The 13,490-nt window shown below is 42.0% G+C and overlaps 1 protein-coding gene across 3 annotated transcripts in view; it reads left to right on the top strand.

The window, feature by feature from the left end:
• The window catches only part of GABRA5 (gamma-aminobutyric acid type A receptor subunit alpha5), a 102,855-nt gene that overhangs the window by 9,663 nt on the left and 79,702 nt on the right, over positions 1 to 13,490 (top strand). For all 3 annotated transcript variants that reach the window (XM_027083099.1, XM_027083097.1, XM_027083098.1), the window contains 3 exons: positions 5,828 to 5,949; positions 6,764 to 6,831; positions 6,937 to 7,157. In XM_027083099.1, coding sequence (XP_026938900.1) covers positions 5,828 to 5,949; positions 6,764 to 6,831; positions 6,937 to 7,157 — 411 coding nt within the window. The remainder of the gene's footprint in view (positions 1 to 5,827; positions 5,950 to 6,763; positions 6,832 to 6,936; positions 7,158 to 13,490) is intronic.

Below are 13,490 nucleotides of genomic sequence, written 5' to 3'. Positions count from 1 at the left end.
AGGTACTTATTTAGTGAGCTTAAAGTAACAAGCAAATAAACTGAAGATACATTTATCAGAAGTAATTAAATACTGAAGAAAAAATGCAGAAAGAAATGCAATTCAAGAAAACAGATAAGCTGCTGCTTAAAAGCAATTCTGTTCCAGTCCCAAAGTAAGTTCACATTAAAGCTGGTCTGCAGATGCAATTACCTATCCTATTTTATGGAAATCAAAAAATGGCTGTCAGCATAAACAGAGATAACATCACAAGAAATGTGTCACACATTGCCATCAATAGCACCATTTGTGGTATGAGACAAAAGATTTTTCTTCCACAGAAATGATGACATAGCTTGAACTTGAACTTGAACTTGAACTTGAACCCTTTACTGAAATAAGGAGACCTCATCAGGCATCACTTGGTAAAATGAAGATGGACTCTACCTCATAGTGTTATTATTACTAGTAGAGATTGTAATACTGATAGAAAAGATACATTGGAGTAAAATTTCCTCAAAAAGAAAAAGACTCTTAGATTTGACTACCAGTACAACTCTTTGCTCACTCCTCTTTCAGAGTAATGCATGGATTCTACTGCAGGTTTCACCCTGTGTTCGTAACTGATTTTGGAGACAGTTCTCTTGGGATCCCTGCCCTGCTGTATTCAGACTCCTCCCTCCCCATTCCTCCCCGACTCCCCGTCAGAAACCCTGCTGATGGCCTCATCCATCCTGCCTCTACCCCCTGCCATCACCTGAGCAATGGGTCTCTACGCCTCCAGTCTTTCCTCTTCTAAGTCCATCATCCCCAAGGTGCCCGGGGGCCACAAGGAAAGAAAATGCCCCTGTTAAGATGCTCTGAGTTTCCCACCACCTTCAGGCTAGATCCTAGAGGTGGAGCTTTTCACATGAATACGCCATGATTTGAGCCACACACGTGGCTCTTCTCACCAGAGTTCAACGTACCCTCTGCAAATATCAGTATTTCTTTTCTTTTTTAAAATTTTTATTGGAGTATAGTTGATTTACAATGTTGTGTTAGTTTCTGCTGTACAACAAAGTGAATCAGTTATAAATATACATATATCCACTCTTTTAGATTCTTTTCCCATATAGTTCGTTACAGAGTATTGAGTAGAGTTCCCTGTTCTATAGAGTAGGTCCTTATTAGTTATCTGTTTTATATATAATAATGTGTATATGTCAATACTAATCTCCCAATTTTTAGTGCCACTGCTCACAACCCCTTCCTTTAGCTTGAGACCTGATCTTCATGCTTAAAAGCTTAGGTCTGCTTTCCTCTCCTCTGACCCCATACAAAGCTTGATCCCTCCCCTTTGGGTACATAGAATGCCCTGCATATTGCAAAGATTCCTGCACCAACCATGTTCTACAGAAATTCTCTGGGAACATGGCCTATTCTTTTAGATGCAGTCATGTTCCCTAGGTTGGGGATGCCACCTTTCTCATTGACACCACCAGTTCTCACCACAATACCAAGCACATGGCTGATGTCCACAATACCTTTGTTGAGCTGAGCTGCTGGGGTAAGCACTGGGCCCAACCCGACAGCCTCTCTGAAGACGTGACAGAGAAGAGACACTCTCTGGGGTCATTTGGAGTCACTCTGGCAGTTGGCTCACCTTTCTGTTTCCAATCTAGACAGGCTTAGAACAGTACCTCTCCCCCATGGCTGCACATGAAGATCACTTGGGGACATTATAAAAATACGAGTGCTTATTCCTCCTGGGTGAATTAAAGCCGAGTCTCTAGGGCCTAGAAACCCCTAGAAACCCGGAAGAGGCTAATGCAGAAGTCACAGAATCAAACGCCTTGAAGAGACCAGATGTAAGACCACGGGGACAGGTGGGAAATTTGTACAATTGCTAGAGTTGACCCTTTCTAAAGTCATTTACATTTATTGTTCTGAAAACTCTGCTGGTGAAATAAACCCATTAGTGGACCACGTTTCATGGCTATCTATTCCCCACTCCACCTCATCAGAAATCTCTGAAAGACCCAGGACCTCAAGCCTGGCAGGGGCCACTCATAGCATTTTAGGAAGCCCTTCCACCCCCTGAGCATCTTGTTCCACCCGTATCACTGCCCATGTCACAACCACCACCTTCCTTCTTCAGTCTGGAATATGGGGCTCAGAGTTCAAGCTTAGGGATCGAGTCCTTGTGCCTTTTGTATAGACCTGTACCTGAGTAGGAAGATATAAAAAATGAGGATGTTTTAACATGTGTGGTTAGGTCTACATTTCCTTTATGATCCCTTTTCTGGAACATCAATCTGAAAATATTGCAACTGTTTCATAAACTAAATGTGTTTGTAGAAAACTGGCAGTAACTATAAGGAAATAGTTCGTATTTTCAGAGAACCTAGTTCATTAATCCTGATACTGAAGGGGAAATCACCAAATTTTTCAAGCATTTCTACTTTATCTAAGGTCATTCTCAGAAATAACGAATCTAGTCTCAGCTCACAAAATCTGCTCCCCCTGAGATCAGAGCCTTCAGCTTATTCTGGAAGCAGCTGTGTACTCACAGCTTACCTGAGGGCCGGCAGAGCTCTTTGGTTTTACTCAGAACAGTGAAGATGCAAGCTGGAGCCTGCTTTCTGTACCTTAGAGGGCTGAGGGCATCTTGTGTTTCCACCTGGAGGACTCGTGGATTTGCTCACTGTGTGGAATTGCTCACCGAAGGCACAGCCCACTCTGTGTGTGTTATTTTGTTTTCCTAGCTCAAATGGAACAAAGCAAGCTGAAGTCACTCTGTATATTAGAAGCAGTCTGTAAAGATTGTACAGCTTGATATGCATGAGCAAGTTCACCAGACCTCTCTGAGAGTCTCCTGTATCCTGGCACGTCATTTGCTTTCAGTGGTAAGGGAAGGGCCTTCCTCTCCGTAGCAGTGAAGACAGTGCATTTTGTAACAATGAGCTGCAGATGAATGGTTTTTGAGGAGGATCTATGGACTGAGGAGGACTTCCCAGTTGTTCATGAGAGGAACCTCTACTCCTGCCCCGACAGGCATTTTTAGGACTTTTTTAGAAACCGTTTCGTACCTCCTAGGGCCTACCTTCAGTAAAAATAGAGAAGAAATCACTGCAAATCCCCAGCCACGGCCTCTCTAAAAAAAAAAAAAAAAAAGTCCACAGATAAATAGAAGAAGCAGTTACAGCAAAAGATGGCAGATATTGAAATTCCTGCAAGAAAAGTGTAATTATGTGTAAATGGGTGTAGATATATTTGAACTCTTTGGCCAAAAAGTGGAAGAAGAGCTTTGGAAGTCTTAGACATTGCATGCTATCCCATTGCTTTTGGCAATGATTTGGGTATTTGTGAAGCAGGATTCAGAGCCATGTGGAATGGTGTTTGTCTGAGTCAGTGGTGGAGCAGTGTACCAGAGTGTCCGGGAGGCAGTTCTCCTGGAGACAGGCACTGGGACTGCATGGTCTGTGGGCATCTCCATGGTCTCTATCTCTGGGCAGTCAAGGCTATTCAAAACAAATATAATTTAAGAACATTTTCACAACAGATGTAATAGTTTTTAAAAATGTTCTTGAAACATTAAAATATGCTTTTTCTTTTATTTTTTCTCATTGTGACTTTATTTTACATTTTTTATTGAGATATAATTGATATATAACATTGTGTACGTTTAGGGTGTGTTGATTTGATACATTTATATATTGTAATATGATCACCACCTTAGCATTAGCTGACACCTCTATCATGTCACATAATTATCATTTCCTTAAGTGGAAACACTTAAGATCTAGCCTCTTAGTAACTTTGAAGTTTATAACACAGTATTGTTAAGTATAACTACTATGCTGTGCATTAGATCCCCAGAACTTATTTACCTTCTAGTTTCAGGTTTGTAACCTTAAATAACACCTCCCCAATTCCATCACCCCCAGCCCCTGGTTACCACCATTCTACTGTTTCTATGAGTTGGCTTTTTTAGATTCCACATACAAGTGATAAGCCTTTTCTACTAGTGTGCAGACTTTCATCTCTCTTCTAAGTTAAAGAGCCAATGGGGACCTTCCAAAAATTGGACACTTGGACCAAGCCCAGAATTGAATAACCAAACTGGTGAGAGTTATGAGCACCATGCGAAGTGGACATTGAGGTCAGATTTAGTTTGAGCAATAGTTGTTCAACTGGGCGTGTGCACAGACTTTCTTTCATAAACTTGAAGGACAGTGTTAAACCCCTTCGTCCTGACATTAGGTCTTCAAGGCTGAGTGCTTTGTCTTTCTAAAGTGTGAAACTACAATAGATGTCAGAGAAAAGGGAATTCAATATTTTTAAATACTAAGTCACAGAGTAAAAAAAGTATGTGTCTGTGGGCTCCATACTAACAGGACTGAATTTTAGGTTGTTAGAGCTTCAACAATATGCATTTTAATGGTGATGGGAAAATTAGATCCAAAGAACTTTATAGTGTCTCATTCAAAAGGGAGTCACTTTAGGCCATTAGAGAGTTGACCTGTTTAGATGCAGTCAGTGAAAATGACCAATTTTTGAGAAGTGGGTGGGGCAGGTACACATCAGTGCTGCCCTCAGATCCACCTGCTGATGGCAGAGCTCAGCGTCCATTCCAGCCACTTCACGGAAGAGAAAGCACATGAGCACAGTGGGGCCCCACAATCAGGCACTACAGGGAGGTCCCAGGAGCCCTCTGTTCTTCTCCCAAGTACCAAGGGTGCTGACTTCTCGGGACCACAGCTGGCTCTCAGCTGGGTTGAGTTCCTCTTGAAGCCAAGCCAGATGTGCAGGTCAGGTTCTTGGTAATAAGACATATCTTGCTATTTGCACTTCTGAAAAAGCAGCGATGGATGCCTGAGGTGGAACCCATGATGTTCAGGTGTGTTACCATCTTCTAGACTTGTGACTTTCTTTCCCTCCAGATAACTTACTCGGTTTGCCCAAATATGCTCAGGGCCATTTCTCATTTCCAGCTGCTCCATCAACATACACTTTTGAGGCCTGGATAACATCACTAGACTGTTCTTCCTGTGAACCTCCTAGAAGGTTCTGCCCGTCTTCTCAGGGTTTTATCGTAAGTTGACATGTTGGGTCACACAGAACACTGCTCCCTGAGGCTCTGCTCTGAGGCGACATCACGTAAAGCCAGGGTTTTCAGCCTGGGCTTCACAATTCCTGCTCCCTGCATCCTGTGCTTTGGCTGGAGCCAAGTGTGCTGGCAGCTGGCAGTGCTGATGGTACAGAAGCCCACAGACTCTGTCGTCCCTTCACCATATGCTCCAGTCCTGGCTTAATGCTCATAGCACAAATGCTCCCAATTAAGGATACAGGGAAATTTGGGCACACCAATCTTACTTTCAAATTGGATAAAGTTTTTAATGTCCCCCCGACACCCCATAGCCCATTGCAGTTGACTCACTAACAAAATGAAGACTCAGTTTTTCTGTGTTTAAACCAAACTTCTGAAATACCCTGTGAGTGGGTTAGGCTCTGCTAGTCCATGTGCAGTGACTAATATGTCTTTAAAATGGCTACACTATTGACACAAACAGCTCTTCAGAATCTGGGAGGGATGGATTTAGAGCATCATGTAAGGTTGATGGGAGACCAGCCCAGAGCCAGCATTCTCTGGCTGGCTATTGAAGAATTAGGGTTATTCAAGATATTCAAGAATAAGGCTTATGTATGCAAAACAATAACCTGGGTAGTACAAGAGATCATTCTCAGATGCCCTCCCGTCAAGACAAGTCACCATATTATTCCCTGGTTTCTATACTTTGAGAAGAATTTGTAAGAAATAATTAATACAAGTTTGAACTCTTTCTTTTGTTTCTCCATTAAAAAGCTTTTCACAAATGCCAACCAGTTCTGTAAAAGATGAAACCAATGACAACATCACAATATTCACCAGGATCTTGGATGGGCTCCTGGATGGCTACGACAACAGACTGAGGCCTGGGCTCGGAGGTTGGTGTATGCTCCTTGGCTGAGGCCCTCGAGGCCCAAGGGAAATTTTTGCTTAAACCAAGCTCATGTTTCCTGTGGTTCAAACAATTCCTCAAAGAGCTTCCCTGCTAGCAGTTTGAATTGGTGGTGTTGCTAAGGCTTCTGCATATTATCATTTTCCAGATGCAAGAAGCCAAGGGAAGTGGTCTCCCTGCAAACTCCCTTTTCTTCCCAGATAATGGTAAGGCCATCTGGTCCACTTAAGGAGGAACCACTTCTTAGGTGTTACTGAAGCGGAGGTTACCCTATGTTAGGAAATACTTTAAAATCAAAGTCATACCCTCCCATCTATGCGAGTCCTTTTCAGAAATCCACTATTCAGTGCAAGTGCTCATCACACCATGGCATGTTACAGGTTTAATTTTTCACTAGAGCCATAATCACAGTTTTTACTTTGACTCTATAAAGTTGATAAAACTAAATGGATAGTAAAATACGCTTTCAGGGTACAACTGGCTTAATTTTGTGCTGAGAATCATGTGCCGTTTCAGGCATGTGTGGTGCCCTTGGCTCTAACCGATTTAGATGTGGTACATTTGAACCTGCTCCATTAGGTAAGGAGGGACCTGCTAGCAAATACATTCCCAGAAGAATATGTTTAGTCCTCCATTATTTGCATTTTTAGCAGGGACATTTACTTATGATTCGACATTCTCTGCCTTTTTGGCAAGACGAGTCCACATAGGCTCCTTGACACCGTTTTACTCCACCCTGAGTTATGTCCCTGTGAATTGTGAGCTGGGGCCCTGGTGAGGAACCTGTGTCTGTGTTTCAGAGCGTATCACTCAGGTGAGAACGGACATCTACGTCACCAGCTTCGGCCCGGTGTCTGACACGGAAATGGTAGGTGCGAGGCGCGGCCCCACCCAGACCACTCTAAACCCTGAAGGCACTGGCCCAGGGCCTCCTCTCCTTGAGTTGTCACCTGGTTGCCTCCCTTTGCACTAGGAATACACCATAGATGTGTTTTTCCGACAAAGCTGGAAAGACGAAAGGCTTCGGTTTAAAGGGCCCATGCAGCGCCTGCCTCTCAACAACCTCCTTGCCAGCAAAATCTGGACTCCAGACACCTTCTTCCACAATGGGAAGAAGTCCATTGCCCACAACATGACCACGCCCAACAAGCTGCTGCGGCTGGAGGATGATGGCACTCTGCTCTACACCATGCGGTGAGCATGCTGAGTCGTGCCCTGGGCTGCCGGGCAGGGGTGGGGGGGGTGGGGCCGAGAGGAGATGGGCTGGTTTGAGGATTCTGTCGTGTGTGTGATGGGTATTTTTTCCTTTTGACCTACCTATACTGATGTCCATGTAGCTTATTTCTTTGGGCTGCTATGGGTTCATAGTATTTATCTATATTTGTTTTTTGATTGAAGATCAAGGGCATCTTTGTTGTTTTTTTTTTCTGGCTGCGCTGGGTCTTTGTTGCTGCATGTGGGCTTTCTCTAGTTGCCATGGGTGGGGCTACTGTTCATTGTGGTGCACAAGCTTCTCGTTGTTGTGGCCTCTCTTGTTGCAGAGCCCGGGGTCTAGGCGCTTGGGCTTCAGTAGTTGTAGCATGCAGGATCAGTAGATGAAGCGTGCAGGCTCAGCAGTTGCAGCTCACGGGCTCTAGAGAGAGGGCTCAGTAGTTCTGGCCCACCAGCTTAGTTGCCCTGCAGCATGTGGGATCTTCCTGGACCAGGAATCAAACCCCTGTCCCCTGCATTGGCAGGCGGATTCTTAACCACTGCACCACCAGGGAAGTACAGATCAAGGGCATCTTTGGAAGAGTGACCCAGATAATGTAAGTTAGGGAAATTTTATTTTAAAAGAAATTTTATTTTAAAAATCCAAGGAGAACGCTTTTTTGTTGCAATTGTGCAACGCTTTTGACATTTTAAAAGTCTGTTTCTTGTATGCTTTGATAACATTTCAAATGCTGAGGTTAAAATTTAGTATTTCTCATTTAAAATAATCATTAGTCATTTTTTTAAAAATTCTGAATTATTCATTGCATCTGAGTAAATCAATAAATTGACCAGTCAGAGAGACTCCTTTATAGCTTTTCAGGTTCCATGGTGGGCCTAAGTAGACTTTAGAAAATATTTTTTAAATTAACAAAAAGGAAAGAAAAAAGGCACTAAAGTCAAGTTAAAAAAAAAAAAGCACATGCATTTTTGTAGCTGTTATTGGAATTTCTCTATCTTAGTTACAATTCTTCACAATAAACTTTATATTTAAAAGAATAATCATAGTGGAAAATAATATTGATACAGTCATCTTCAGAGGCTGCATGTCCTAACATAATTTTGAGGAATGCTTTGGCACATTGTATCCCAAACCTATTTGACAACAGGTCTTGATTTATAACAACCCAATAAGGATTCTGATCAGTGATCTGTGCACACACCTTGGCATTTTGTTCCAGTCCTCACTCTTCCCTTTTCCCTACATTGATCTGGGAGGTGTTTCACTCATAGAGGGAGACAAGAGTTGTGAACATCACATCAGTGTCTGAGACAGTGCCTTCTCCATGCAGAGAGTATGTGAAAAGCTGAGAAATATCTTAAGGGTCGACAGTTAGTCCTTTGCCATCATTCTATGGAAAAGGAAGCCTGGGCAATGAAATCAAGAGCACTTTGTTCAGCCCTGTGAGCAGAGAGCAGGTATGGAGATGAGTTCCACATCCTGGAGGATGCCAGGGGTCGCCACAGTGGGGACACTGTGTGGGCCTACCGTTCTGCGTTCCATTCATAGAATGAAAATATCCCTGATCCCCATGGATTATTGCCCTTGATTCACACCTGGTTCCTATCCTGCACAGATCAGTTAGGTCCATCGCCTAAAACAATGGGATGCTTCATCCCATGCACAATTGCTTGGACAGGATGGTGAGATAAACCCCTGGTCTAGAAGGGGAAGAGGCAGCAGAGGGGTGTCTGTGTACCAGGCAACTTCACAAACACAGACAGCCCTTCAGTCCTCAGACAGCCCAGCCAGCTGGGGGACACCATTTCCATTAACCAAAAAACAGCTTGAGGCTTAGAGTTGTTTGGTAATCAGCCCAAGGTCACGCAGCTAGAGAGGGGGGCAGCAGGAATTTGAGTTCAGGTATGAGCAATTTCCTTGTTTAATCCACCACATTTGAAAATTGGAGGGATGCAACATTATTAGACATATAATGGCCTTTGTCTTACCTTTGTTAAAGTGTCATGCGGAAGATGGTGAGACCCAGAGCAACTTGTCAGCAGTAATTTGTCCTTGTTTATGTAGAGGAAGCCTGCTGCTAACGAGTTGCAAAGTTGATGACCAATTTTCTTTTTCAGTCTTATAAAACATTTGGAAAGTGGAAATAGTTCCATTTGAAAGTGTTAGGAATTTTAATATGATGGAGCTATAGCTGTAATTTGATAGCATTTTAATCTACTGATTTAGCAAAGACAGCAAAATGGCAACAGGAGTTAACTGGTGATAGGACGGATCACACACACAGCCCCGTCCAGGTCCCACCCTGTCACTGAGCATCCAGAGGTACAGCCTTTCTGTTTAGCACTTGGGTCACTCCTGCCAAGCTTTATAAAAGCAGTGATATACTTTGACCCAGTAATTTCTACGTAATGTCCATCTTAAGGAAATAATTAGGAATAAGGACTAAGCTTTATGCACAAAGGTTTCTATTGTCATATGGCTTATGATACCAAACATTGGAAAAAATATAAAAATTCCATACAGTCTTCAACTAAAATTATATTTAAAAATTTTTATTCAGACTTTGGACCTACCTAAAAAGATGGAACATGAACATGAAGAACAAACTAGGGTTCACGTGAGACAAATGTTGTTTTAACCTGAGACAAATGTTTTAACCTGAGACAAATGTTGAGAAATGTCTGAAAAAGTACTGTTAGCAACTTCTAAAAAGTAACTCTATAGCGATTATGGTACATGGGAGGGATTCATTTATGTAAAATCCCCACCATGCTCCAGAAATCATTTAAGGTAATATTCAAAAACACACACAATTCAGATGGATGGAATTCTTTAAATAGGTGATTCCAAAAAGCCAAGGAAACATAAGCCATTGATGCCATTTGCTCCCAAAATGTCTTTTGTAAAAAGCCTTATTAGGTGCTTGCCTGGAAGTGATCTACAATTTCAGTTCTGAAGAACTTTCTACCACCCGTGTGTAATCTGTTTACAGGATCTAATGATAAAAGTCACTAGCTGTTCAGGGTAAGCCCAAAGAAAGCGACAGACATTTCCTGTTGGACTGTCAAGCAGAGGACACGTAAAGTACCAAGCAGTTTCTTCCAGGATGTTCTTGTAGCAAACAAAATGATATGTTTTATAGAACCATCCCCAGAGTTGTGCTTCGGATGTCAGGCTGGTGGCCAGGCATTCTCAAGGGGACCCTCAGCACAGCAGTCTCCTCGGTCATCCTTGCCAGAGCTGGAGAAGGAAGAGGCACAGAACCCAAAGCCTGACTTCAGTCCACCCAAGGACTGAATGACTGTCTTTCTGGCCAGGCTTGCTAATTGTTTGGTTTTTTTGCTGGGTAGAACTTTAGGTCATCATTGAGTAGCAGCAAGTTCTGATTTCACTCCCCAGCAAGCCCAAGCAGTCCTGGGTGACCACATCTCTCAGGGCACATGCCAAATCTCATGACACATTTTCTTTATAACAAGTGAACTGGGAGATAGTGACCAGCTCTCATCTCCGTTTCCTCCACACGCTTGGAAGGTGCAGACTTTTGTGAGAACCACCTTAGGGCTTATTCCCCTGGCCTTTGGGTCCCTGGCAGAAGAGCCAATCTCTCTTACTTAGTTTCTGGTGTAGGAAACCACAACAGGCAAGAAAGGAATTACTAGAAGGCAGGCTGTGCTAGTACAACATGGTATCAGAAAACCTGGCTGCTGTTCCACCCAGGATCACCATGTCCATGCTTGTGGGCAGATATTTGAGAGTGCCGGCGACTGTGCCATCATGGGTAATAAAATGCCCTGCACTTGGGAAAAGAGCACTGGACAGAGTGGGGTCACTCTGCATTGTCACTCTGGCACACTATGAATTCCCCCATGCTATTTTTATTTTGAGAAAGGCATATTTTATGATTGTTTACACCCTGTTTAGATTTTCATTATTAGTGAAAAACACTGCTTTGAATTGGGGTGATAGGAAGAGAAAAGAGCATGGAATTTGGAGTTAGGCTCACTCAAGGTCAAGTCTGAACTTGATCATAGAGCGGTCATGAGTACTTTGCTGTTCTAGTTTAATCTCTTAGAACCACGATTTGTTATTTTCTTTTTTTTAAACACCTTTGTTGGAGTATAATTGCTTTAAAATGTTGTGTTAGTTTATGCTGTATAACAAAGTGAATCAGCTACATGTATACATATATCCCCATATTCCCTCACTCTTGCATCTCCCTCCCACCCTCCCTATCCTACCTCTCTAGGTGGTCACAAAACACTGAGCTGATCTCCCTGTGCTCTGCGGCTGCTTCCCACTAGCCATCTATTTTATATTTCGTGGTGTATATATGTCAATGCTACTCTCACACTTTGTCCCGGCTTACCCTTCCCACTCCCTGTGTCCTCAAGTCCATTCTATACGCCTGTGTCTTTATTTCTGTCCTGCCCCTTTTGGTTTTTTTTTTTTTTAGATTGCATATATGTGTGTAAGCATATGGTATTTTTCTCTTTCTGACTTACTTCACTCTGTATGACACACTCTAGGTCCATCCACCTCACTACAAATAACTCAATTTCCTTTCTTTCTGTGGCTGAGTAATATTCCATTGTATATATGTGCCACATCTTCTTTATCCATTCTTCTGTCAATGGACACTTAGGCTGCTTCCATGGCCTGGCTATTGTAAATAGAGCTGCAATGAACATTGTGGTACATGACTCATTTTGAATTATGGTTTTCTCAGGGTATATGCCCAGTAGTGGGATTGCTGGGTCATATGGTAGTTCTAGTTTTACTTCTTTAAGGAACCTCCATAGTGTTCTCCATAGTGGCTGTATCAATTTACATTCCTACCAACAGTGCAAGAGGGTTCCCTTTTCTCCGCACCCTCTCCAGCATTTATCGTTTGTAGATTTTTTTAAGATGGCCGTTCTGACTGGTGTGAGGTGATACCTCATTGTAGTTTTGATTCGCATTTCTCTAATAATTAGTGAAGTTGAGCAGCTTTTCATGTGCTTCTTGGCCATCTGTATGTCTTCTTTGGAGAAATGTCTATTTAGGTCTTCTGCCCATTTTTGGATTAGTTTGTTTGTTTTTTTGATACTGAGCTGCATGAGCTGCTTGTATATTTTGGAGATTAATCCTTTGTCAGTTGCTTCATTTGCAAATATTGTCTTCCATTCTGAGGGTTGTCTTTTGGTCTTGTTTATGGTTTCCTTTGCTGTGCAAAAGCTTTGAAGTTTCATGAGGTCCCATTTGTTTATTTTTGTTTTTATTTCCATTACTCTAGGAGGTGGGTCAAAAAGGATCTTGCCGTGATTTATGTCATAGAGTGTTCTGCCTATGTTTTCCTCTAAGTGTTTTATAGTGTCTGGCCTTACATTTAGGTCTTGATTCCATTTTGACTTTATTTTTGTATACAGTGTTAGGGAGTGTTCTAATTTCATTCTTTTACATGTAACTTTCCATTTTTCCCAGCACCACTTATTGAAGAGGCTGTCTTTTCTACATTGTATTTCTTGCCTCCTTTATCAAAGATAAGGTGACCATATGTGCGTGGGTTTATCTCTGGGCTTTCTATACTGTTCCATTGATCTATATTTCTATTTTAGTGCCAGTACCATACTGTCTTGATTGCTGTAGCTTTGTAGTATAGTCTGAAGTCAGGGAGCCTGATTCCTCCAGCTCCATTTTTCTGTCTCAATATTGCTTTGGCTATTTGGGGTCTTTTATGTCTTCATACAAATCGTGAAATTTTTTGTTCTAATTCTGTGAAAAATGCCATTGGTAGTTTGATAGGGATTGCATTGAATCTGTACATTGCTTTGGGTAGTATGGTCATTTTTACAATACTAATTCTTCCAATCAAAAAACATGGTATATCTCTCCATCTACTTGTGTCGCCTTTAATGTCTTTCATCAGTGTCTTATAGTTTTCTGCATAAAGGTCTATTGCCTCTGTAGGTAGGTTTATTCCTAGGTATTTTATTCTTTTTGTTGCAATGGTAAATGGGAGTGTTTCTTAAAGTTCTTTTTCAGATTTTTCATCATTAGTGTATAGGAATGCAAGAGATCTCTGTGCAATAATTTTGTATCCTGCTACTTTACCAAGTTCACTGATTAGCTCTATTAGTTTTCTGGTAGCATGTTTAGGATTCTCTAATATAGTATCATGTCATCTGAAAACAGTGACAGTTTTACTTCTTTTCCAATTTGGATTCCTTTTATTTCTTTTTCTTCTCTGATTGCTGTGGCTAAAACTTACAAAACTATGTTGAATAACAGCAGTGAGAATGGGCAACCTTGTCTTGTTCCTGATCTTAGAGGAAATG

Source organism: Aethalodelphis obliquidens, unplaced genomic scaffold, assembly GCF_003676395.1.
Source record: "Aethalodelphis obliquidens isolate GAN/ISIS:26980383/991018 unplaced genomic scaffold, ASM367639v1 scaffold49, whole genome shotgun sequence".
Taxonomy (NCBI): domain Eukaryota; kingdom Metazoa; phylum Chordata; class Mammalia; order Artiodactyla; family Delphinidae; genus Aethalodelphis; species Aethalodelphis obliquidens.
The sequence above is the reverse complement of the archived record's forward strand: the minus strand, read 5'-3'. Positions and strand labels throughout refer to the sequence as shown.